The sequence below is a fragment of the Chelonoidis abingdonii genome, chromosome 2 (assembly GCF_003597395.2).
Source record: "Chelonoidis abingdonii isolate Lonesome George chromosome 2, CheloAbing_2.0, whole genome shotgun sequence".
In the NCBI taxonomy this organism is placed as follows: domain Eukaryota; kingdom Metazoa; phylum Chordata; order Testudines; family Testudinidae; genus Chelonoidis; species Chelonoidis abingdonii.
The window spans coordinates 150,726,784-150,752,470 of NC_133770.1; the positions used below are offsets into that span (position 1 = coordinate 150,726,784).

Here is a 25,687-nt window from a genome sequence, read left to right on the forward strand (position 1 = left end):
TACTGAGGAAAAGTGCCAGGTATTAACTCCTTCCTTCCAAACCCCTTCAAGTCTACCATGGCAGTTCCTGTATGCTTTAAGACAGGAAGCTGCAGCACAAAGGGCCCCACTGTTTGAATGCTATGTTGCCTTCTGCCACTATGGCAGTATCAAAATGGGACTGTTCAAACAGTATGGTTCAGCCTGGCTCCAAAGCCAGGTCTGTGCTTATACTTTCTGCTGGAGGAAGGAATGTTCCCACTCTAGCCTACAGATACTCCCTGAGTTACATAAAGCCAACATACACACATCCAAGCTTATGGAAAAGTTCTGTGAACTAGAAATAGGAGGGGTGGGGGTTTCCATGTAATGGTTGGAGATACAAGATGTTCCAGAATAGAATGCTTGCATAAGCTGGGGAACATCAGTATTTGATATGGGCCTAGCTGTTACAGTGACAGCACCAGCTAGGACTGCCCTGACTTAAGTACACTGCACCAATGAGCATTCAGGCTAGGTTTTTAATCCTCAATTGACAAAAACAGACTGAGCACTGGATTAGAGGGTGTGCCAAAATCAGGGGTTGATTTAAACCAAGTATGTGTGCCTGAGAAGCCTCTTAACAGCACATCAGCTAAGAAAATGAGAGGTTGGACATAGCAATGCAGCTGTTCTAGCAGTAGCCAAGGGCAGCTTCTAATGACTCTGCAGTTAGGCACCTACTGCTTTCCTCAGGCAAACAACAGAGTTTAGACCACAGAGGATCCTTCCCTGATCTCAACCTTAGTTCCCTTCCTGCTGCTTGTAGTTTTTGTACATGCTCTTGCTGCTGGCTTATTAGATCAGGGAGGGTCTGGGTTACCCAGATAGCACACTCAAATCCTGCCAGCTGCTGTAGCTTTGGAAGGGGGTCATGTTCCTCCAGCTGTAGCTAGTCACGCTAAGATCATGGGATGGAGCACACTGCTTGTGGAATCAATGTTAACTCTTCACTGGATGGAAAATCCCAAAGAAGATTTTTGTTTTAAAAAATCAAGCTTTTATTTAGTTAGAGGTAGCAATGGGGAGCAGAGTCCTGTAGTGTCAGGGTCACTGGAGAGAGCTAGGTTCTTGGCTAGTTGGGGGAGGGAGCAGTCAATGATCTCAACATTTAAATCAACTGTTAAGAGTATAGCCCATCTTAAATTCAAAACAAAATTCTTCCACCAGAGCTTCAGGTGCAGTTGCACAAAATGAAAAGACAACACAAGACCGGAGCATCATGGTACTGCAGGTTTCTCTTGTTCGCACCTGTAAGTACTGAAATGGAAGCAAAGCTAGACATACGACATGCTTCCCAGCAAGAACCAACCCCAGCATCTTTCACAGCTCTTGGGGAGGTGGCAACATGTCTCACAGGTACCACATGAGCTGCAGAGGATGTGGGGGTGGGGGGAGTCAGGAAATGGTGTGTAATAGGTATTGCTCCACAGGGAGTCAGCCAATAGGTATGTTTAGTTTAAAAGTTTTATTTTTTAAAAAAATAAGTGTGGCTGCTGGGTATAGTGCCCATTACTGCTAACCTAGAGCAAACGTGTCAGTGGAACAGTCACCCCTCCAAGCTGGTCACACCAGAATTTACTGTGCCTGCCAGTTCTAAGATTTAGCGTCAAGGAAAAACAAATTTAAAAAAGAATACCTCAGTGACAAACATACATAATGGAAGGTAAGCTTGATACAAAAGAATATAGAAATATGTACAGTAATTCACAGCCCAAACAGGAAACTGACCTTAATGAGGTCAGGGGCACTGGTTATTTTGCAGCTAATTTAGAGATGACTCACTTAGCATGAAAGCAGTTACAGCATAAATGCAATATTCCCATCTCCTCCCCAGGCGAGTCACCCTAGCACTGTTTCAGTTGCTCAGAGCAGTGAGATGATATGGATTTCACTCGAGCTGGTCTCACACTCCCAGGATGGCATACTTGAACAGTGCCATGATAGCTGCACTGATGAGGCCAGAAATCGGAACAGTGACAAACCATGCCAGGAAGATGTTACGGAAGAGACGCCAGTCCACAGCCTTCCTGGAACGGAGCCAGCCCACTGAGACCACAGAGCCCACCTATGGAAGATACACCAAAGGGACCAATTTAAAGACTAGGAGACCACTAGGGTCTCAGCTCCTGCATAGCAGGCCAGAGACCACCACCTAGTGCTTCCAGCATCAAACTCAACAGCTTCTAGTCAGCTAGAGTATCTTAGAAAGACATTGCCATTTTTAGAGACTGAGCAGCACATACCAGGAGGCAGCTTGTGCACCCCACCCAAATCCCAGCTGCCTAGAGTTGGAACTCATGCATGGCTGCTCCACCCCCTACCTGCACATGCACCAGGTGTGATGTCACTGCAATGGGGCCAGGACACCTGTTTAGCACAGCTGCCATGTTGATTCCCAGTGAAGCCACAGGGGACTAAGTTCTCCAAAGGTTGTGCAGTTCCCATGGCTAATGGGGCCCAGCCTCCTCCCAACCACCCTGCACCAAGGCACACTAGGGTTGGATAGGATCCCCAGGGAATAAGATTAGTACCTACTTGATAATCTTAAAAAAAAATCCATAACCAGTCAGGTCCTTGCACACCCAATAACCTCATGGTGCCTGGGGGGCACCCTCAAGTTTGAAAACCAATGTACTACCTTCAGCTTCCAGATACTGATCTTATTCTGCCTTTATCTGCTAGAAGTATGCCCCCAGCTCTCAAAGTTTACCTCAGCCTTCTCTAAATAAGATAGTTAGACTAAAAGCTCAATCTAAGGCAGGTTTTCTAGACTTCAGGTAATTCTTGTAGCTCTTCAGGTATCCTCTCCAATCTGTCAGCCTCCCAACATGTTGCCCCTCCACAGGCAAACTCAGTTTCCAATATGGCCTTACTAAGAAGACAGCAGCATTGACTAGGTTCAGATACAAGACAAGCCTGAATCCAATGAGACTTGCCCAGGGAAAACCTGAGTCATGCTGAAATGTGGCCAAGTGCTTTGTGCACATTATGGAGAGCAGTCTCCCTGCTGGAACTGTGGTGCACAGCCAGCACAGCATGAAGACAGGCAGCAAGGGACCAGCAGAGAAGAGTTTCACAATGAGATTACAGGCATCTGATGCACAAGTGTACGGCCTATAGGAACGAAGTTTCCCCATGACCTGAGTGGCCCAGGGAGCTTGGCAGCTTTGTAATGGGTCTGTCTGACAGCTGTTTTTTGTTCTACTACAGTATGGTGCCTAAGTATCATTGAATCAAAGAATGTCAGGGTTGGAAGGGACCTCAGGAGGTATCTAGTCCAACCCCCTGCTCAAAGCAGGACAAATCCCCAACTAAATAGCCCAGCCAGGGCTTTGTCAAGCCTGACCTTAAAAACCTCTAAGGAAGGAGATCCACCACCTCCTTAGGTAACCCATTCCAGTGCTCACCACCCTCCTAGTGAAATAGTGTTCCTAATATCCAACCTAACCTCCCCCATGCCAACTTGAGACCATTACTCCTTGTTCTGTCATCTGTACCACTGAGAACAGTCTAGATCATTCATCCTCTTTGGAACCTCCTTTCCAGTAGTTGAAAGCAGCTATCAAATCCCCCCTCATCTTCTCTTCTTGCAGGACTAAACAATCCCAGTTTCATCAGCCTCTCCTCGTAAGTCATATGCCCCAGCCTCCTAATCATTTTTGTTGCCCTCCGTGGACTCTTTCCAATTTTTCCACATCTTTTTGTAATTGTGGGGCCCAAAACTGGACACGGTATCCAGATGAGGTCTCACCAATGCCAAATAGAGGGAATGATCATGCCCTTGATCTGCTGGAGTGCTCCTACTTATACAGCCCAGATGCTGTTAGCCTTCTTGGCGACAAGGGCACACTGCTGACTTATATCAGCTTCTAGTTTACTATAGCCCCTAGGTCCTGCGGCAGAACTTGCTGCCAAGCCATTTGGTCCCTAGTTTGTAGCAGTGCATGGGATTTTTCTGTCCTAAGAGCAGGACTCTGCACTTGTCCTTGTTGAACCTCAGATTTCTTTTGGACCAATCCTCTAATTTGTCTAGGTCCCTCTGTATCCTATCCCTACCCTCCAGCATATCTACCACTCCTCCCAGTTTAGTGTCATCTGCAAACTTGCTGAGGGTGCAGTCCACACCATCCTCCAGATCAATAATGAAGATTTTTGAACAAAACTGTCCCCAGGACTAGCCCTTGGGGCACTCTGATACTGGCTGCCAAGTAGACATGGAGCCATTGATCACTACCTGTTGAGCCTGACGATCCAGCCAGCTTTCTATCCACCTTATAGTCCATTCATCCAGCCTGTACTTCCTTAGCTTCCTGGCAAGAATACCGTAGGAGACCGTATCAAAATCTTTGCTAAAGTCAAGGAACACCATATCCACTGCTTTCTCCTCATTCACAGAGACAGTTCATCATAGAAGGCAATTAGGTTAGTCAGGCATGACTTCCCCTTGGTGAATCCAAGTTGACTGTTCCTGATCACTTTCCTCTCCTCTAAGGACTTCAGAATTGATTCCCTGAGGACCTGCTCCAGGATTCTTCCAGGGACTGAGGTTAGGCTGACTGGCCTGCAGTTCCCCAGATCTTCCTCCTTTAAGATGGGCACTACATTAGCCTTTTTCCAGTTATCCAGGACCTCCCCCAGATCACCATGAGTTTTCAAAGATAATGGCCAATGGCTCTGCAATCACATCCACCAACTCCGCCTCTGAGGAGGTACACTACATGCTGCATTGAGTGTCTGTTGCAGCGCCAGTTTGACCATGCGCTTGATTGTTTGAAAAGTGTGAATTGGGAGTGCTTTCAGTGGGCCTGACTGTTCTAAAAAGGCAGTCAGCAGTGAACCAGCTGAGCAGCTAACAGCAGAGGCTAACAGAAGGAGTTTGCCTGGGAGTTCACCTGGGGAGAGTGCACTGAGGCTTTCATCTTGCAGACTTCTCTGAGTAGTTACTGCAACAGCTGAGGAAGCTCTTTGAATGAAGGTAATATGATGGTGAGTGTTCAGCTGTTACCTGCACAGGATGTGCCATGTTTGTCTCTTTCGCAGGACAGACACGACTTTGCACAAAGTGCAAGCTGGTCTCCATATTGGAAGAGAAGGTTCGAGGTCTGGAGAAACAACTATCGAACCTGCATGGCATAAGAAAAAATGAGGATTTCCTGGACAGATGTCTGAATAAGCTTCTATGGGTACAACATTCTGAAGAATCAGCAGGCTGTACAGTGGGAACAGAAGGACGGTGAAGAAATTTGGCAGCATGTGACCTCCAGAGGGAAGAGGAGTGTCCATGTACCAGCAATGGATATACAGGTGAGCAACCGTTTTCATGTTCTCCCCACAGGTACTAATGCAGAGAGCAGACTAGATGATACATCTGAGGGAAGGGAGCAGAAGGAGACTCCATTGACTGGAAGGCTTGATATGCACTGTCCTAGGGATGGGGTTTCCATGACCACTGCTCCCAAGAGAAGGCGGCAGGTGGGGATGGTGGTTGGGGACTCCCTCCTTAGGGGGACTGAGTCATCTGCTGCCCTGACCAGGAAAACCAAGACGTCTGCTGCTTGCCAGGAGCTAGGATTCACAATGTGACAGAGAGACTGCCAAGACTCAAGACCTTGGATCATTACCCTTCCTGCTTCTCCACATGGGCACCAAGAATACTGCCAGGAATGACCTTGAGCAGATCACTGCAGACTACGTGGCTCTGGGAAGAAGGATAAAGGAGTCTGAGGTGCAAATGGTGTTCTCGTCCATCCTCCGTGTGGAAGGAAAAGGCCTGGGTAGAGACCACTGAATAGTGGAAGTCAGCGAATGGCTACGCAGATGGTGTCGGAGAGAAGGCTTTGGATTCTTTGACCATGGGATGGTGCTCCAAGAAGGAGTGCTAGGCAGAGATGGGATCCATCTAACGGAGAGAGGGAAAAGCATCTTCACAAGCAGGCTAACCTAGTGAGGAGGGCTTTAAACTAGGTTCATCAGGGAAGGAGACCAAAGCCCTGACGTAAGTGGGGAAATGGGATACCAGGAGGAAGCATGAGCAGGAGAGCACAAGAGGGGAGGATTCCTGCCTCATACTGAGAAAGCAGGATGATCAGCGAGTTATCTTAAGTACCTATACACAAATGCAAGAAGCCTGAGAAACAAGTAGGGAGAACTGGACATCCTAGCAGTCAAGGAACTATGATGTTATTGGAACAACAGACTTGGTGGGATAACTCATATGACTGGAGCACTGTCATGGATGGATATAAACTGTTCAGAAAGGATAGGCAGGGCAGAGAAGGTGGGGGAGTTGCACTGTATGTATGAGCAGCATGGCTGCTCAGAGCTCCAGTATGAAACTGCAGAAAAACTTGAGTCCCTGGATTAAGTTTAGAAGTGAGAGCAACAAGGGTGATGTCATGATAGGAATCTGCTATAGACCACGGGGATGAGGTGGACAAGGCTTTCTTCCGGCAACTAGAAATTACTAGATTGCAGGCCCTGGTTCTCATGGGAGAGTTCAATCACCCTGATATCTGCTGGGAGAGCAATAAAGTGGTGCACAGACAATCCAGCAAGTGTAGGGGACAATCTCCTGGTGGCAAGTGCTGGAGGAACCAGCTAGGGGCAGAACTCTTCTTGACCTGCTGCTCATCAACAGGGAAGAATTAGTAGGGGAAGCAAAAGTGGATGGGAACCTGGGAGGCAGTGACCATGAGATGGCAGAGTTCAGGATCCTGACACAGAAAGAAAGGAGAGCAGAACACAGACCCTGGACTTAAGAAAAGCAGACTGACTCCCTCAAGGAACTGATGGGCAGGATCCCCTGGGATAATAACATGAGGAGGAAAAGAGTCCAGGAGAGCTGGCTGTATTTTAAAGAATTCTTATTGAGGTTGCGGGACCAAACTATCCCAATGTGTAGAAAGAATAGTAAATATGGCAAGCAACCAGCTTAGCTCAACAGTGAAATCTTTGCTGATCTTAAACACAAAAAAGCAGCTTACAAGAAGTGGAAGACTGGACAAATGACCAGGAAGGAGCATAAAAATATTGCTCAGGCATGCAGGAGTGAAATCAAGAAGGCCAAATCACATTTGGAGTTGCAGCTAGCAAGAGATGTTAAGTGTAACAAGAAGGGTTTCTTCAGGTATGTTAGGAACAAGAAAAAACTTGAGGAAAGTGTGGGCCACTTACTCAATGAGGGAGGCAACCAAGTGACAGGATGTGGAAAAAGCTAATGTACTCAATGCTTTTTTTGCCTCTGTCTTCATGAACAAGGTCAGCTCCCAGACTACTGCACTGGGCAGCACAGCATGGGGAGGTAGTGACCAGCCCTCTGCAGAGAAAAAGTAGTTCAGTACTTTTCCTCAATGTGTATTTCTCTTCAGCTTCTCCCTCCACCACTTCCTACATTTACTCTATGTTCATTATCCACAGATGGACAGATCTGCATACAAATTGTAGACCTGTCAAACTCAAGACCAATGCTTGGTATATTTTGGAAGCTATTCTACTAGAAGTCAATACAAACCAGATCTGAGATTGAGGAGGAAAAAAAGGCAAGAAGTAGTACTTGGGAGACAACTGGATTCTCATTCAGTAGACCAGACCATCGCTTCTGGTCCTACACCCTACACCACTAACTCCATCTCCTGAGACAGTAGTGACACTTACTGCAGAACTCATAGGCAGGTCACCACAGGAGCCATTTAACATAGAGACAAGCATTTCACTTACTTTGCAGTGCGTTGTACTGATAGGAAGACCAACATTTGATGCAATCACCACAGTCAGAGCAGATGCCAGTTCAATGCTGAAGCCACTGTGTATACACAAAGATAGTAATATCAGAGGCTGATATAAGCCACACAATGTCAGCAAGGGATTCCTGCACACCAGACAGTCCATGGCATGGCACGTATAGAACTTTGGCTTATGGCTCCTGTTCTGTGCAGGGTTCCAGGTCTCTCTCATTAACTAGTTTAATTGTTAAGGCATTAAAAAAAAAAAAAAAAAATCTAACACACACACACACACACTTGTGCTTTGTATGGAGAGTGCACCTGGGACTTCTTGACAGCTCCTAGCTGGAGGCCAGAAGCAAGACTAGAGATCTTGAATCAGAGCTTCATTTTTCCTTCCATTTCTAGTGGATACATGCATCTCTGCAGGAATTTAGGTAAGTCAAACTCTAGGGCAACCCCCTTTACACAATGGAGACTAAGCAGAGTTCACACTGTCACTCACTGAGCTCAGTAGTTATTTGTATTCAATTCCTCAAGGCATTTGCTTTGATCTGTATTGCCCTGATATGATCTTGGACCTGGATATCAGAGATAAGTCCCCTTTAGGATAGCCACCTGGAGATGGTGGCAGGAAATTCAGTAGATGATCTTTGCAGTCCACCCCCCAGCTCTAGAGGGTGGAGCTATAAGGTACAGTGGAAGGTTCAGCTCTTCTGGCTTTTGACCTAGAGAGGAAGGCATGTGTGTTTAGTACAAGTACCTGATCCCACAGCCATGGTTCTAATACGTGAATTTGAACAGATACCAATGGAAACGTCAATTAAGGGTGATATTTGTGGAGTGGTCTTCCTGAAGGAAACCCACCACATGTCATGACTATCAAAGCTATTGTACCTCAGAGCACTAGGAGGTTTGGAACGTGAGCAAACAAGCTGGAAAGAATTAATGAACCTTTCAATTTCAGTAGGCTGCAGACTCCGCATTGTACAATTACATGCCCACCCAGCCTCTGAGTAATGTGTTAGGTACACAGTGGTGAGTACAGAGGAAACAGTATACTGAAAATACCATAAGCATCCTCCTGTGTCCCCCATGAAGCAACTTACCTAGATGGTGTGATGGGAGTCAGATCCTTTCCCATAGTCTGAATGACTCTTCTCCCCCAGACCCACAGGCCAATGCAGATTCCAGCACCTCCATATAGCAGCAGCCAGATGGGAGTTGCCACTTTGGCAGCCACATCACCTGTCTGATAGACTAGGTACAGAGCCACTAGAGGGCCAATGGCATTGCTAGAAGGAAACAAAGATGCATTCCAGTCAGACAATTAAGGAATCTTTCCATGCTGCTGACTTGAAGTGATGAACTCTAATCTTCCTATAAACTCTAACTTGCAACATTTTCTGGATGACCAGGTTAGTGGGGAGCAAGTATTTACCAGATGAGCCCTCACAATAAGCAGCTTTCACACCAGCATGCTAGGCATACATGCTCTAGAGAAGCAGTGAACATATTGCATTAACATTTGCAGTGAGCATAACCAGCTAAAACCCATCACGTAGATTAAGTCTACTGACCTGACATCATTGCCGCCATGAGCAAAGGAACCAAAGCAGGCGGTGAGAATCTGCAAGAACTGGAAGAGCAGGGACACTTCTGGTCTATCCTGGTCATGCCACTCCTCCAGAGAACCAGTGCTGCACTTCCTGTCACCACTGCCTATCTCCACCTTGCCTACATCCATATCCACATCAGCAGCTGGGTGGGTTTCTGCCACAGCATTGCAGTAGCTAGTGTAGCTGTCCATACGGATCCTCTTCTTAGTGTCTGCTCCAGGCCAGGTCAGCTTTTCCATCTCCTCCCCCTTGGGCTCACCCTCTTTGGCACGGAATGAATCCAGCGGCATGCCACAGATGGCCATAGTGTACGACGTATAGCTGTTGTTGCGTCTCAGGGGCTTGTCGCCAGAGTCCCCCATGCAATCGCCCACTTTGGCCAGGTGAAGCTTGTGCAGCAGCTCTTTGTACAGGCCCGAATCCTTGTGCACGGTGTGGTACTGGTAGTGGCCACTGGAATTGATCTGATTGCTGACAGCTTGGTTGAACTGAACAAGGTTGCCACTGGGTAACTGCACAGCTCCTGCAAATGGAACTTGAGTTTAACCCACATCCACATGTCCAGGAGCGAGGAACATACCTCAAACAGGAGCCAAACTAAAAACACTACAGACCTCATGCTTGTATCATGATTCCCTGATCTATTTGCCTCCACATGGCATGCTTAAGGGATTCCCACTTCATCTGGACTTGCCAGGGCCATCTCAACCTCCAGCCATAAGGCCTTGAGTCAAGGCAGGTGCTAACCCCAACTCACCACTATCAATGTTGGTTTCCTTCAGGTCAACACTAGGGAGCCTCTCCCGCTCTGGGGCTTCCTCCACATCTCCCAGATTGAAGGAGACTGCTCTCTCCTCCACTGTTGCCCTGTGATGCATGGCAGACACATCAGTGACAGGGCTCTTGTCACCCACGCCGTTGCCCAGTGGCACTTTATACTCATCTTGGTCTTCCTTCTGGCTGTTTTTTTGGTCCATCAAGGGGCTCTCAGAAGGACTCGACTTGACCTCTCCTGTGGAAAGAAGCAATGACTTAGTAGTCTCCTTTCCCAAAGGCTACTGCCATTTCAAGCCCATTCAGCCATTAGCACCTGATTCCAGCCTACTCTGCATCCACTGAGACCTGAGCAACGCTCCCACCTGTCAGAACCCAGATTTATGCATGCGGGATTTCAGTTTACAGCTCAAGTTAGTAACCAACTAACTACTCACATGCTTAGATGTGTTACACATGTGCTGTGCATGTGACAGCCAGATCTCCAGACAGAACTCACTAGTCTGAACTGTGCCTTTTTTCTTTTACACACACTATTTCAAGCCCCCTCTTGGCACCCAGTATAGGCATGGTTATAACTGGCAGAGTGACTAATGGCATAGCAGGGCTCTGTGTTTGTTACTCCCAGAGCACTGGTTCTTCCCTCCACAATGAGAATAGTGGTGGGCCACCAGGAACTGACTGGACAGATGGTGCCAATACTTTGCCTCCACTTTTGTATTAGGAAAAGCTAAAGATACATTCTTAGTATTGCACAAACAGCAGCCCAGAGAAGTTACATGGTTGAGAGCTGGCCCATGATATGGCCAAGACTTGCACCACACTACAATGGTGCGAAAGAAAACTTATTTTGATTACAAGTTAAGATTTTAAATACAGATGACAGAGCCACTCTTCTTGGGAGCAGTGTTAAGCAGCAAGTCTCTCAACAGGGTATCATTAATGAAGTGTTGCAATTTGCACTTTGTCATGCACGAGCCATAGGCGTATACAGGTGACTCATCTGTGCCTTTCATTGGGTTAAAGTATGTGACAATACAGAGACTGCACTAGGCAGGAAGGTGATGAGCCATGACAACACTAGGGTTTCCACTGCAAGAAGTGTTTTGGAAAAATGAACCAAGCTCGGCTTTAAAGCTCTCACAACTTTAAACATCTGGAATAGAGGCAGGCAAAAAAAAATTCAGCAAACAATAAGTCTGCTAAAAAGGTAATGGGAAAATAGTGTTATAGCGGTGTTGGTTTAGGATATTAGAGACAAGGTGGGTGAGGAATTTTTATTGGATCAGCTTCCTTCCCCCCCCCCCCACAGAAGCTGAACTAATAAAATGGTGTTTCTCAACAACCCGTCTGTGGACCAACACCGGTTCCTGAGATCTCCCTGACAGTTTAGGAAGGCAGCAAGCTGGTCTCTGGTATCAAAAAGGTTGAGAAACATTGCAAAAAAAGAATTACTTCATCCACTCTGTTGAAATGGTTCATTCTGGCCCTTGCAAAACAGCGTTTCATGTTGTATGTTTTAACTTTCAAAACGGTGATTTGTTTTGAAATTTAGTTATAAAAACCAAAAAAGTGAAAGCCACCTAAATAACCAAACACACCACAATTTGTCTGGGCCAGACAAACCCCATAAAAAAAATTTTGGTTCTCATTCCAGGGAGAAACACTGGCTAGTTTCAAATTGAAAGTGAGGATCTGTTTGGCCCCCAAACCAAAAAGTGTATTATTCACTCAGCTCTAATTTAGAGCCTTGATGGTGAAACTTTGTTTCTGTTCATGTTTGAAAGGTAGTCTACTAGTTAAGGCAGAACTGGGACTCTGGAGTGATCCTGACTGACTGCACGGACCTTGGCCTAAATTCACTTTTGGCTGCCTAAGCAGGCACCTAAATACAAATAGTATTTTCCAGAGAATCTGAACATAGGTCTCCAATGACTCCCAAAGGAGCTGTGGGTTCTCAGCTCTTCTCTGAGAAAGCATGGCCTGGTACTTAAAAAGCCTAACCGCATAGCCAGGACTGAAAATTGGCTTTAACATCTGCCTGTTTCTCTAGGCCATAAAATGGAAAGACTTCTACCTTACAGGAGGGAGGGCAAAGCTAACAAATGCTTCAAATCTTCAGAGCAAGAACACTAGAAGTCACTTAAAATCTTCCCAATCTGTGCTATATGAAAGCACTTGGTCAGATACTAATAGCATAAAACCTGTGTAGTTCTAGTTCTGCTGCAGCGCTCTATAGGGCTGCTCAAAGTACTGCAGTATGTGCGTCACCGGGGTTCTGCTTAGGAATAGGCTATGCTGAACCACCCGCCTCCCCACACACGCCAGCTGCAGACTTGCTAAGTTACATTAGCAAGGGGGGAAATTGAATTACCGGCAAGAGTATAAACTCTTTTAACAGCTACAAGGATGAGCTGTCTCTAGACAAATTTCAAAGGCAACCAGAAAGCATTTAACAAGCTTAGTCTCTCACCACTTATGCAAACCTGACATGGGTACTTGTGAATAGATATTTTCTTACTTATTGCTTAAGATGCCTCTCCCAAGTCTCGCATGTAATTTATAGAGAAGCCCCTCAAACATTAGGAAGGTAAAGCTGAGGAATGCTATTTGAGTGCCTTTCAACAGGTATTCTTTGCTACAGGGCAGGGACTTTATGAGATCACCTACTTAAAACTAATCTGCATCAGCAAGGTCAGATTGCTCATTAGGTACATATGGTATTAAAGGTTATATGCCACAATTAGGCACACTGCCTCCTGCATTCTCTACCCTGGGCACCCTTTAAGACTAATAATGAAATAGTGCTGTTTAGGAGTATATCCACTCCAGGTAATTGTTCTGTGCTGCATGCCTAAAGCCTACTCCATGCAGCTTGATCCAAAACAGATAAGTAGGCACAGAAGTTAGGCTGCAGCCTATCAACAGTACTTTCTTGCCAGTGGATGGCTACTGAGCTAGAAGCATGCTTAAGGGGCCCTCTTAGAAGCCACCTCTTGTTATAAGCAAGTTTAGTTTTATAGTAACCAGCAAAAGCTTGATTACAAATACAGTACTTAAGTGACTCATGAGATTTTCAGAGGCAGCTGAGTGAGATCTGAGTGCTAACCCCCCACACTTAGGATCCTTTAATAAAATAGACTGTTAAAGGTGAGATTTGTAAGACACTCCCCTGCCCCTCCCCACACCCACAAGCAAGATAAGCCAAAACAGGATATTTAAGTAACTCATTAAGCAGAACATGTGATTTTATGTCATTCTAAAGTATTACTTACGTTCTATTTTCTTTTTCATTCTTGGACACACAAAGAACCAGACGATGAGAGCACAGACAACAGCACTCCCCGCGGAAATTAGAAGGATACCCCAGATAGGAAGTTTGTCAAAGCCCAGCACTAGGAAATAAAACAATGAATCTTGAAAACCCCAGGGCAAGAGCCCCTTCAATGTATGACTATCCTCTTCACAAAACTGGATGGAAGGATGCTTGGCACATGACATTCACTGCTGCCTCCCAGGAGTCTGCAGTGTCCTGCACCAGCTTTGCTATATTAACAGAAAATCTGAGAGATGTGAATATGTAATAGAAAATCCAATACTAACCCCGCAAAAATTAGCGCTTAACCCACATGGGAGCCCCCACCAGATTACAATCTCTCCCCAGCTAATCTCTTTCACATGTTCGGAGACTCTCCTGACCTCTCCCCTCCCCAGGGAAAACTGGATTACTGAGAGCATTGTGCATGCTGGTGACCCAGCAGCAACTGACTAGACATGCTCTACCATCCTTCCCTCAGTTTAGTTGTCAATACAGTATACACAGAGGCTTATGTCCTGACTTGCTTTTTTGCTTTGACATTGCAGCAAGTCTGCTGCTGCAGCAGACAGTGCTATTCCCCCTGGCATGCCAGTCTGCTAATAGCCAGGAGGAGAAGAGTTGTACCCACAGGAGATCTCTAACAGATTTATAGTGATGTGGCATTTTAGGTTTGTGACAGGATAGGACTTTTCCAGCCACATGGTGCAACAATGATGGCTTCTGCATCTCACTCCAGAGCACTCAGTTTTAAATTAGAACCAAATCGACATCTCTTGAAACAGGAGAGGCTTTAAGGTGTTAACTGACCTAGTTACACAAGCATTTACAAATGAGTAGCTGGACTTTTTTCCATAGATGCTTACTCACTTATATTTACTATAGCCTTAAGCTAAGGTATCAGGTGTTTGCTAAATGGCCATCAAAATGCTTCTGCATTTTCTGCTGCAGCCAAGAACTATAAACACTCCCAGTACATAGAGGGCAGATAAAGGAACTGCAGAGGTCAAGTGCACAATGTCACATCTATTTCATATTGCTTAGTTAACATGGAACACTAATAGCAGCTTACAACAAATACAGAGTCTGGCAAAACCCCCAGCTAAAGTGGAACAAAGTTTAACCAAACCTTGTCTACAGAATGTAAATTCGACATGAATCTGGCTAGTAATGTGCAAACTTATAAACCGGATCACATGGTGCAATGCTGTTTATGCTTTAACTGGTTAAGATCCCTACTTCACTAGACAATGTCATTGACAGGCATAAACACCACTTTGGCTGAACTCCATTAGTACTGCAACACCTGTTAGAATTTCAGGACCATAAAGTGCATTTGAAGGGACCAATGTATGAAGGGAAAGCTGGAGTCATTACTTCATAGCTACACACCAGGCTATTCACTACTAAATACTGAATAGATCTAAAGTATCTAATATGACACTGAATACCTGCCACTGTCAGCCTTTAGCTAGCTCTGGTTCCTTGATGACCTGTTTTATAATACATCACAGCAAAAAGCCCCAGCTGAAGCTGCCAGCACAGTCCAAGGCAGAAGGCCCTGAATAAAGTAGTTCAGTATACAGAGTTTTGAAACTGATTGTTAAGGCAGCTGTGACTGATATTTTCTACAGTTTGCCTTTTAACTCTGCAGGTCTCCAGGCCCTTCTGTCCCAAACTACGTTGGATTATGATGGCAGCTGTCTGTTCCATTTGTCAGCTGTGTTTCTCCCCCCACCGCAACAGAAAGTTAACAAACATTTTTATCTGGAGCTCCCAAAAGATTTCAACTCCGAAGCATGAATTCCTCTTCGGAGTACTTGTGCCGGCTAGGACATGCCTGTTCTTCTTGGTCAGGAAGTTTTGGAGCAGTTAATATATTCTTAGGGATGAAAAGCAAGCAAGCTGTCATGCTGGAAAGGCCAAACTGAGCAAATCCAATACAAGACTCCAGTGCTAACTAGCCTTACTGGAGAACAGGAAAAGCTTAAGGAGACTCTTCAGCAGCTGGGTTCTGAGCTCTAGCATAAGTAGGAGAGGGGAAAGGGGAAGTCATGTTATCTGCTGTTCCTGTGAAGACTAAGGAGAAAGCTCTGTAGTGATTTAGACTTTGAGCAGGCCTCTTTGGTTGGGTAACTATCTAGGTTAGAACTCAGCGCACACTAGCCTGCAGCCTTCTGTAGCCAGCACAGGCCAGCAGCCTTCTAGGAGATTTCAGCCCTGTAAAGCAAAAGGGGTAAATCATGCATTTAATGGAGGTTTTTGTAAAGAATTATAAAAGTAGCGCTGAGGTATTCTGACATGTACTTACAAGGTGCACCACTGTACATGATGGAAAAGAGGTTGATCCCAATAGTACAGGCATAGAAGACTGGCAAAGCTCGCAACCCATTTGGAACTGGATCTGCCTGTAAAACAGATTAGTTTTGATGCTATACAAATCCAGACCTCAGACTCTGAACCCAACAGCAAAGCAGACACAAAGTACACTTCTACATGGAAGAGTGTAGAAAAATAACTTCTTACAAAGATCTATTTTGTGTACTTAGACTTAAAAGTTTACTACTTCCCTCCTACTAGCCCAGCAGAGGCAGCTCCAGAAGAGGGAGATGGGAGTCTCTGGTGCAAACAGAATTGTTTGCTAAATGCCAATTACAGGCTTATCGATTACAGCTGTGAAAGCTCTGTCCACAGTGGGATTGCATAGCAGTTAGCAAGGAGAGAATTGGGCCTGAAGAATCCTTAGAACTTGTGCATCACAAGATCCAGTGGGGTTTTAGGGTTGCCAATTAGTCTCTCTCCTTACTAGTGAGCAGAGCACTTTCGATGTTGAAGACAGAAATGGGCCTCTCCCTGATGCCATTGTTGTTTCAAAGCAGAAATGCACATTCCCTGAAACAGCAATGTTGCCTTTTGAACAGCCCATCCCACAGAAAGAGTGGATGGAATCTGATGCTTGAGAACTCCTCACTTAAGAGCATTTTACTTCTAAGTTTTAGACATCAAAGTAACTATGTCCCAAGACTGTTTGCTCTCAAGTATTCAATAGCCTATCCATCAGAACAGATGCTCTCTAAAACTGTCAGTTTTCAACAGCACTTTCTAGAAGTCTTTGCTTCAATCCACTAAAAGAGGAGTTTTCTTTTGGAAAAAATCTCATTTGTCAAAAGGGCTTTTTCCTTCATTTCCCCAGGTGAGTCAGCCCAATTGTTGTTCAAGTCATTTGACTGATTCAGAGAGATTATTCACAAAAGCATTCCTGTGTACTGAAAGCAACACCTCATCCAGGCAGTGGCATTGTTTGAGACTGCTGACCAGGAGCCAAATCCAAGTGTTCTGATGCTCAATGTTCAGTGAAATTTAATGTATTGAAAAGTATGTTTGCTCTGTCCTATTACAAAAGCATCTGAACAGGTGTTAAGTAGTAAGTACAACTTTAATATTGTATAACTGGCCTTTCAATCAGACAGCTGTGCTAAATAAACTACTGCCAGGTTGCAAATGAACATGGACAGTTAGGAGAAAACAGTTACTCCATTTTTCAAAGCAGAATCCACAGGAGTTAGACTTGAGATCTGAAGTTCATTTTACGCTACTCAATAACATCCTCAAAATACACTTGGTAACTCCAGAGGTTATATTTGTAAGCTGTTTACACACAAGTTGAATCCTGGACACCAGACTATGCTGGTTAAACAGATGCTTTAATTGTCATCTAGTCTGTACACTACCAGCATGCTTAGTGTTAATTCATGTTCAGATTACTGATCTACTCAGCATACTGAACAGCAGGAGTATAGAGTGGCTTGTGTTAAATCATTCAAACAAGTTTCATTTCATGCTCCCATTTCCAACTGCTACTTTTGTTCCACTTACTAGAACAGTTTGTAAAGAGTTCCAAACCAAGGAGCCTCACAACAGGAAGCATTTGACTGGTTGAGTAGAGTTCAGCCCAATACAGTCAAACCTCCCAGACAAAGCCCATCCTGAAGTTCAAGCAACTGGTTTTAGGTTGGTGGAATCTCAAGAACTTGTTTTGGGAACCTCTGGTCTGCAGGTTTAATTTAAGACACGAGTCCAAGATCCATGAGGGCTTGCCTACATCAAGAAATTAGCAAAACTATATTGCTGTAGTTATGCCAATACAACTACCTATGTTGACACATTCAAGCTATGTGGGGAGCTATGGCAGGTATCTATCTCAGTACAGTTCTGCTGCTAAGGGAACGTCTTCACTGGCTACGTTAAAGCACTGCCACATGCTTGAACATGTCATGTCTCTCCCAGTGCTCTTGAAAAAAAAAAAAAACTACATCCACAAGGAGAATAGCTCCCAGTGCTGGTGCACGGTCTACAACAGCACTTTACAGCACTGCAACTTTCTCACTCAGGGGTATGAAAAAAAAACACACCCTTGAGCACTGCAAGTTTTGGTGCTGTAAAGGGCCAGTGTAGACAAGCCCCAAGTTTCCTTGTGTAGGCAAGCTGCCAGTTCAGTCATGCATAGAAGCAGAGTTTCTATCACAAGGGCAGAGCTCTCCCAAGCATTTTAATGCTAAGGCAGGTCATTCAAGTTACAACTAGCTCTAATTGGCACTTCCACAAACTGTTCCATTGAGTGTCAAGTGGCAATCAAGGTGCCGGATTCCCTCCTGCCTTTGAAAGACTAAAGAGCTCTCTTTACAATCCTAACAGCTACAACACTGCATAGTACAAGCTGGGGGGGAGAGAGAGAGAGAGACTTGGATAATACAAACAAAAGGCAGCCAGAATGGTATTAACATGAAATGAGTCTGAGGATAAGGTATTTCACAATTTATTTGGTCTACTCAGCTAGCCTGTCCTTTGAAGTCTGATGTATAAGCCCGTGTCTACAGACTTCACGTTTTATTAAAGAGAAGTTTCCAGCTCTTCTAGTTGCAATGATGCTTTCCAGTCTGCAGCCAGAATTAACTACTGCTACTAGGTAAAGCAACTGTAACACAAAGCCAAGATGACACTGGTCAGTTTGATTTGCAGCCCACAAGGCACTGGACAGCAGCACAAGTAGCCAGCGTCTTATCAGTTTCATGCTGCTGCTGCTGCTGGAGAAGCTATGCCTGCTTCTGTTCTCCATCCGGTTGAACATGAGATAGGTATGCAATATTAACCCCTGAACTAGCTGCTTTGGATAGGAGGGCAACAAGAGCAAGCTCCTCCTGTCTTCAAGTCTCCAGAGTGCTGAGATAACCACTAGCCAGAGACAGATATGAAAGATGGACCATTCAAACAAGGCCTGGTATTGATAAACAGTTTCTTATGCCAGGTTATTATCCCAGCAACTTCTTCCATGCCCACTGCTGGGGACAGGGCTTCTCAGAACACTGCACTGGATTTCTATGCTCCCTCCTCCACAAAAAAGTTCATATCAGCCTGTGGCAAGTAGGTACCCAGTAATTATGAAGGGCAGCCCAGCAGCTAGGGTGCTAGTGTGGGAGATGCATAGATCAAAACATTAAAAGATCACAAAGTTCTCAGTAACAAGGATTTAAGACTGTCCTGACCAGGAGCGCTTATTCCTATCATCGGCTCATACAATTTCAGTTGCAGAACAATTTTCACACAGCAGATGCACATTGTGGAGATCTGGCACCCTTACCTTACGAAGAATGAACATACGGACAAGGAAGAACAGGATAGCAGACATGATGCCAGAAAGCAGGGGAGAGATGAACCAGGACAACACTAGGACAGAAGATAAAGAGGCAATTAATATCCTGGCTACTAGAAGGTGGCTCTGGGCAGTAAAACCCAGTTATTTTTTCATACTAATCCAATGTTGTCCGAGGCCATAGACAGAACAAGGAGCAATGGTCTCAGGTTGCAGTGGGGGAGGTTTAGGTTGGATATTAGGAAACACTTTCACTAGGAAGGTGGTGAAGCACTGGAATGGGTTACCTAGGGAGGTGGTGGAATCTCCTTCGTTAGAGGTTTTAAGGCCCAGCTTGGCAAAGCCCTGGCTGGGATGATTTAGTTGGTGTTGGTCCTGCTTTGAGGAGGGGATTGGACTAGATGACCTCCTGAGGTCTCTTCCAACCCTAATATTCTATGATGGTTTATTAATGCCACACCTTACCATATGAAAAAGCTAGTGGGTTGTACTTTACTTACCAATTTTAAGCAGCTCTGACCACTGGACGCCTTTCTGTCCTTTGGCCACCAGCGAAAAGCCAATTGTCGCTCCAACAATACAATGGGTACCAGAAATGGGAAGCCTCAGGAATGAAGCTGCTAGCTGCCACACAGCTGACCCTAAAGCAACAAAGTTGTGTCTCAGTGACTAGTCACCATTACAATAGATGGCAGATTTGGGGACAGACACTCCAACAAGATAACTAATCCATGTGTACTTAATCACTTTGCTGCTACAGCTAGAATGTTACTCACCAAACATAGCGCTGATTGAGCCGGCCATGAGTAGCTCTTGTGTAGAGTTGTACATCTCCACGTCAATCAACCCCTTCCGGATGGTCTCACTCACTTTAGCACCCAGCAGAACAGAGCCCACCGTTTCAAAGATAGATGCCAGGATACATGCTTGCCGCAGAGTCACCACACCTGACCCCACTGCAGTTCCGAATGAGTTTGCCACATCATTGGCACCCACAGAAAACGCCAACACAAAGGCAATGATGAAGCCCAATATCAGCATCCAGAGGAAAGCTATCATGGGACCAGATGCCTTACTTCCTATTAGCAGATCCATCAGAGCCGTTGTTGATTCAGTTGTGGATTCCATGTTATTAATTTAGTGGTTTCAAATTAACAGGAATTTGCAACTTTGATACATAAACAAAATATGAGGTATGAAAATATTATAATAAATAATGTTACAAAATTAAATAAACTAAACAAAGATATGTTCAGAACCAGAGAGTTACTGCTATACGGTGTGTATGAGAATCTCTTTTCTAAAGTTCCTGTGGCTCTGGAGAATTAGAAGGGCTGAATAAAATTCCATGGTGCAGAAAATAGAGAACACAAGTTCTTCATCCTGAAATGAGAGAGGGAGAACTGAGTCCCCATGGTCCATGGATGCTGGCTAAGTGAGCACAAGGCTATAGCATAGTGAGACTTCCCCCAAATAGTTAGAGAAAGGTCAAGTATACAAGCTTACACCCCTGTTTAGCAGCTAGAGGCCACACTGGGTACCCATTAGGAAACTCAGGCCATGGCTACACTGGCATTTTACAGCACTGCAACTTTCTCGCTCAGGGGTGTGGAAAAAAAACACCCCCCCTGAGCTCTGCAAAATACAGCACTGTAAAGCGCCAGTATAAACAGTGCCACGCGCTCCCAGCATTGTAAGCTAATCCCCATGAGCAGGTGGAGTACATGCAGCGCTGGCGCTGCAACCACACTCGCACTTCAAAGCACTGCCGCAGCAGTGCTCCCGCGGCAGCGCTTTGAAGTTGAGTGTAGCCATACTCTGACTATCTGCTGCTCCATTAGTGCTGTATTCCTGGCCTTCTGCCTATGTTCCACAATGCAGATGGGGACACAAGATCCCTTGTGATTTCTTCTACCCTCCCACCATCCAAGCTGAATGCCAGCTCCCCCACTGCTGGCATGCTTAAAAGAGTACCACCACATTGACAATGCCATCAGGATTGGGAATGGAACCGCTCTCCAGCCTATAGAGAAGAGGATTTGAGCCAGTGATTTTAGAGAGCACTTTAGTGGAGTCTAGTTGCTGAACATGGTAAAATAAGAGGGCATGAGACCCATGGCAAGTACCAGATCAATTATTTCCTTGGGGAGAGATGCGAGCTCTGGACTAGAAGAATGGGGCCGATTCCAACACACTCACCATGCTGCTGTGTGGAGCAAGGACCTAAAAGCAAGCAGGCAGTACCACAGAACCCTACCTTAAATCTATTAGGAAAAACATAGCCACCATCCCTTTTAGCCTGAAAGGTACACTCCAGGCCAAGTATTTCCTGAACAGGCCACAAATATTATCTGCCCTTGTTGGGTTCCAGGAAGGAACTAAAAGACTCTTCCCCAGCCTATGGGGAGGATCCACAGGGCCCAGGATTATGTGGGACAACAGAAAAAAAAAAACAACTAAGTCAGGGTGAGGGTCAAAAGTAGGGAACCTGAAGGGGACACCAAGCAGAGAACCCCGGACAACACCCATTGATCCTCAAAGGCGTCAAGGGAGCCAGCAATTGCTGCCCAGAAGAACTCTGCCTGGATGTGTGAGTGGAGAGAGGACTGGAAACAGGCTCCACAGTCAGAGAACCCACTCAGTCAACATCTCCTCTCTGGTGTTAACGATTGCCACTTTGGCCACTGCTAGGAGGAGGTTGATGATGCCCCGCAACTTTATGGGGCCACAGATAGGCATAGCTGTGGCCCCATAAAGGCATATACAAGAAGGTGGGAGAAGTGCAGCCAAAACCGCAAAAGGAAGGAAAAAATTATCTGCTGGAAGGTAGGCACATCAGGCACTGAGTCTACTAATTTCAGCTCTTTCCAACATAGAAGACACTCAGCACAGAGCCCTCTCAATCCTTAAAACCCTACCAAAAAACCACCTCTACCCAAGCAGAGTTTTGGCCCCAAAAAGAGAAATGTCAGACTTCATGAAGCCCTTAAAGGACTTCACTATTGCCACTGCTATTAAGCAGCAGGTGTTCAGATACCACTTTGGGTGTAACAAAACCCCAAGATCGCTAGCTCTGGCTGCCAGCAGAGATTCCTGGACTAAGTGGGCTGTTGCTAGGCCACAGACGCAAGCTGCAGTGGAGCAGGAGAGTGGAACTGGCTTCCCTTTGAAGCCCTGGTGCAAGACAACTAACACCATGGCTCATCCCTGGCCAGCTAACATTTTAAAACTGCAACTTACCCCATCTACACCAGGATTTTAACATGTTAAAATTTGAAAGGTAACAGCACCTCTACCTAGTGTGGACAAGCACCAAAATAAGGAAAAGCCCCAGTCAGTCTGTAAATCCTGTACCTGAACAATGACTTGAGTAAGGCATGTTGGCAGCTCAGCTGAATTCCCCATAGTACCTTGTGTCCTAAGCTGCAGTCTTTTGTGCTTAGCCTGGCTATTGCTGCTGCAGAAATTACTCACTCTCTCGGTTTGTTTGCTGCCTGTCCCCAGGGTGACTGCACTGGCTCTGGATGTCCCTGAAAAGAGCCAACAGAAGAGGGAGCAAGCCCTCTCCCAGCCCTCAAGAATCAGAGCAGGAAAGACACTGTTCATTAAGATTCTTGCCTTTCCCCAAGAGCATTTGGGAAGGAAGGAGCCCATCACAGATGTTATCAGAAGGTCCTACATCTCAGTTATTTCCCCCTCTACCCTTTCTGTGTTGCAGTTATGCTTCACCACAACACAGAAGCCATGTCTAGACTACGCGCCGGATCAGCACGTTAAAATCGATTGCTCGGGGATCGAAATATCGCGTCTGGTCTGGACGCGATATCTCAATCCCAGAGCATGCTTAGATCGATTCCGGAACTCCAGCTAGACGACCGGACTTCCGGATTCAACACAGCGAGCCGCGCGGATCGATCCCGCGCGGTGAAGACAGGTGAGTAAATCGATTTTAGATATTCGATTTCAGCTACACTATTCTCGTAGCTGAAACTGCGTATCTAAAATCGATTTAATCTCGTAGTGTAGACCTGGCGTGAGAAGGAGGCAAGAGATTAATATCCAGTCAATTTAACATCAGGTCTTGCACTGCACCAGCCCAAGATCTCCTCACACACCATTACCACCTTTGCTGCAAAGTAGGAGGAAGGACTGCAGATACCTTGACCATGAGTTGGAATGGAAGCAGCAACACCTTTCACCTGAGCAACAGGCCCACTTAAACTGAAAGTCCCTGAAACACTGCCAAGGATCATCCCCCTACTAGACTGGAGGGAGGAAAGGGAGAACAATCTGCCTGAAAAGGCAAGCCTACAAAGCACACTCCGGGGAAACAGCATCTGCTGCATGGAGGCAGAAGACTGGGTTTTCTATGTGGCTGCAGTATCTCAAGTGAGGGACCCAGCTGGCACTCAGATTCCAAGATGTAACCTCTCAAGAGGGACTGCCCACCATCTGCCCCCTGAGGAAATTATGAAGTCCACATTAGGGCATCTAAGTGAGCCTTATCACTTGAGGAACCAAATAGTCACCATGCACCTGGAAATCAACAGGCTCTGTGGATACTCAGCCCCTCTCTGTTTTAGGCACCCATTAAGGCTAAGTCTTCACAGCAAAAAAAGGAGTGTTTTTACATCAAATTAGCCATCTTTGGGTTTCTCCACACTTCAAATGCTCCAGCAGCACTTCAGTGAAGATACTATCTACAATGACAAGCAGGTTACCTATGCTGTAGCCAGAACCCTAACTCCAAGAGACATTAGCTAGGTTGACAAGAGAACCCATTGACCAGCACAGTCTACACAGGGAGTGAAACTGACCTAACCAGCTTTATTCAGGGGTGTGGAACTATATCAATCCAGTTTCCTATTGTAGACCTGGCCTTAGTGTCAAAACCTCAAGGGAACAAGTCACTTGTTTTCATGTCAATTGGCTATATCAAGCCCCAGGTGAGAGGTACATGGGGGCCTCAAACTAGCTACAAATAGTTAAGAACCACCTGAGCCTGATCTCAGCTACCTCAATATAAAATCCTAGCAAACTCAACCTTCACCCTCCATTTTGCACTAGTCAGGCCAGGTGAATTAGCCCAGGGGGCAGAAGAGTCCTGCCTAGCTCGCCTGCCCTGCTGCAGCCACATGGCACGTCCATCACCTCCGTGTGAATTCAAACTTTGCTCTGAGAGCCCTCCCCTCCCAACCAGCCCAAGGCCTGTGAAAGGGCAGCCCCACGCTCCTCTGACCCGAGCTCGGCCAGGCCGCGACACCGGGCACGCAGGTGGGCATCCCGCAAGTAGCAAACCGAGCGTGCCCTGCTGCCAGCGGGAGGGGGCTGTGCCCAGAGCACCTCGCACCACCTCCCCAGCGCCCAGCCTCAGGACCGCCCGCCACCCCGCTGGCGCCCCACGCCCTGGAGGAGCCAGGGCCCCTGCTGCCCCCAACACCCACCAGGTCCCTTACACCCGGGGCGTCAGCGCAGCGCCGCACAGCCCCCTTGCGCCCCCCCCGCCCGCGCCCGCCCTTGGCCTTCCCGCGCAGCAGGAAACCGCTGCCTCCGCGCTGCGTCTCGCCCTCAGGCGTGTCCAGGCCGCGCGGGCACCGGGCGCACGTGCGGGGGAGGGAGCGCGCCCGCGCCCTTTCCCTGCCCGCCCCAGCCCCGTTCCGCCGCCGGAGCGCAGCCCCCCACTCCCCCTGCCCGAGCGCGGCGCTCACCGCGGTGTCGAGCTGGTTCAAGCCGGCCGCCCCGTCCCGACCAGCTCCCAGCGCACGCAGCTTGCTGCCGGCGCCGGCCGCGCTTTATAGCCTGAGCCGGCCACGTGACCATCCGGCCCCGCCCCCTTCCGAGCACACATCTGACGCGTGACGCAGGGAGAACGCAGCCCCTTTCTCGCTGCCGCGCGGCCATTCGCCACCCCGGGATCCTGGCCACGGCCCCTGCTGTGGTGGGCGGGGCTCCCGCTCCAGTAGACCCGGGCCACGGGCTGTTCACTCTGGACCCTAACGCAGGGCCCTGGCCGGCAGATGGGGAACAGGGCTTGGTACTAACGCTGCCTCCCACCAGCAGGCTGAGTCTGCCCCAGTGCAGGGTCTGCTCCCAGCCCCACCAGGGAGCCCAGCGCCTGGGTTTCCTCCCTCCCTCCTGTCCCCCCGGGAGCTGGGAAAGACCCCCTTGGTTTATTTCCCGCACCGTTTCCCATGGGATGCTTGTTCTCCCAACCTTCTAGAAGGGACTGGGTCCAACCCTGGGCTCCTGTATGGTCCCTGCACTTATTTGTTCCGGTTTTAGAAGGATCATGACTTGCATTCCCAGTGAACGTCATCTGCTGGCTGAAAGACCACCACACCCTCTGCCAGCCAGAAACAGGAACAGATCAATCTGGGGCTTGGCACTGTGCTTTGTACCACAAGCCCCACAGTCCTGCCGATGCACTGTGGGGTGCCCAAAACATGATGTGTATAGAATAGCAGGGTTGGAGGGGACCTCAGGAGGTCATCTAGTCCAACCCTGTGCTCAAAGCAGGGCTAATCATCAGACAGATTTTTACCCCAGTTCCGTAAATGGCCCCCTCAAGGACTGAACTCACAACCCT

The 25,687-nt window shown here is 46.9% G+C and overlaps 1 protein-coding gene across 1 annotated transcript; it reads right to left on the reverse strand.

Moving 5' to 3' along the window:
- Positions 1-995: 995 nt before the first annotated feature.
- On the reverse strand, positions 996-24,899 carry SLC20A1 (solute carrier family 20 member 1). The gene is made up of 11 exons (XM_032790344.2): positions 24,810-24,899; positions 19,878-20,484; positions 19,602-19,742; positions 19,090-19,175; positions 15,763-15,859; positions 13,411-13,530; positions 10,119-10,373; positions 9,323-9,884; positions 8,852-9,037; positions 7,738-7,822; positions 996-2,086 (listed from the first exon to the last, which is right to left on the reverse strand). Exons 2-11 carry the CDS (start codon positions 20,227-20,229, stop codon positions 1,925-1,927), a joined length of 2,046 nt encoding a protein of 681 aa, XP_032646235.1. The 5' UTR covers positions 20,230-20,484; positions 24,810-24,899; the 3' UTR covers positions 996-1,924.
- Positions 24,900-25,687: the final 788 nt, after the last annotated feature.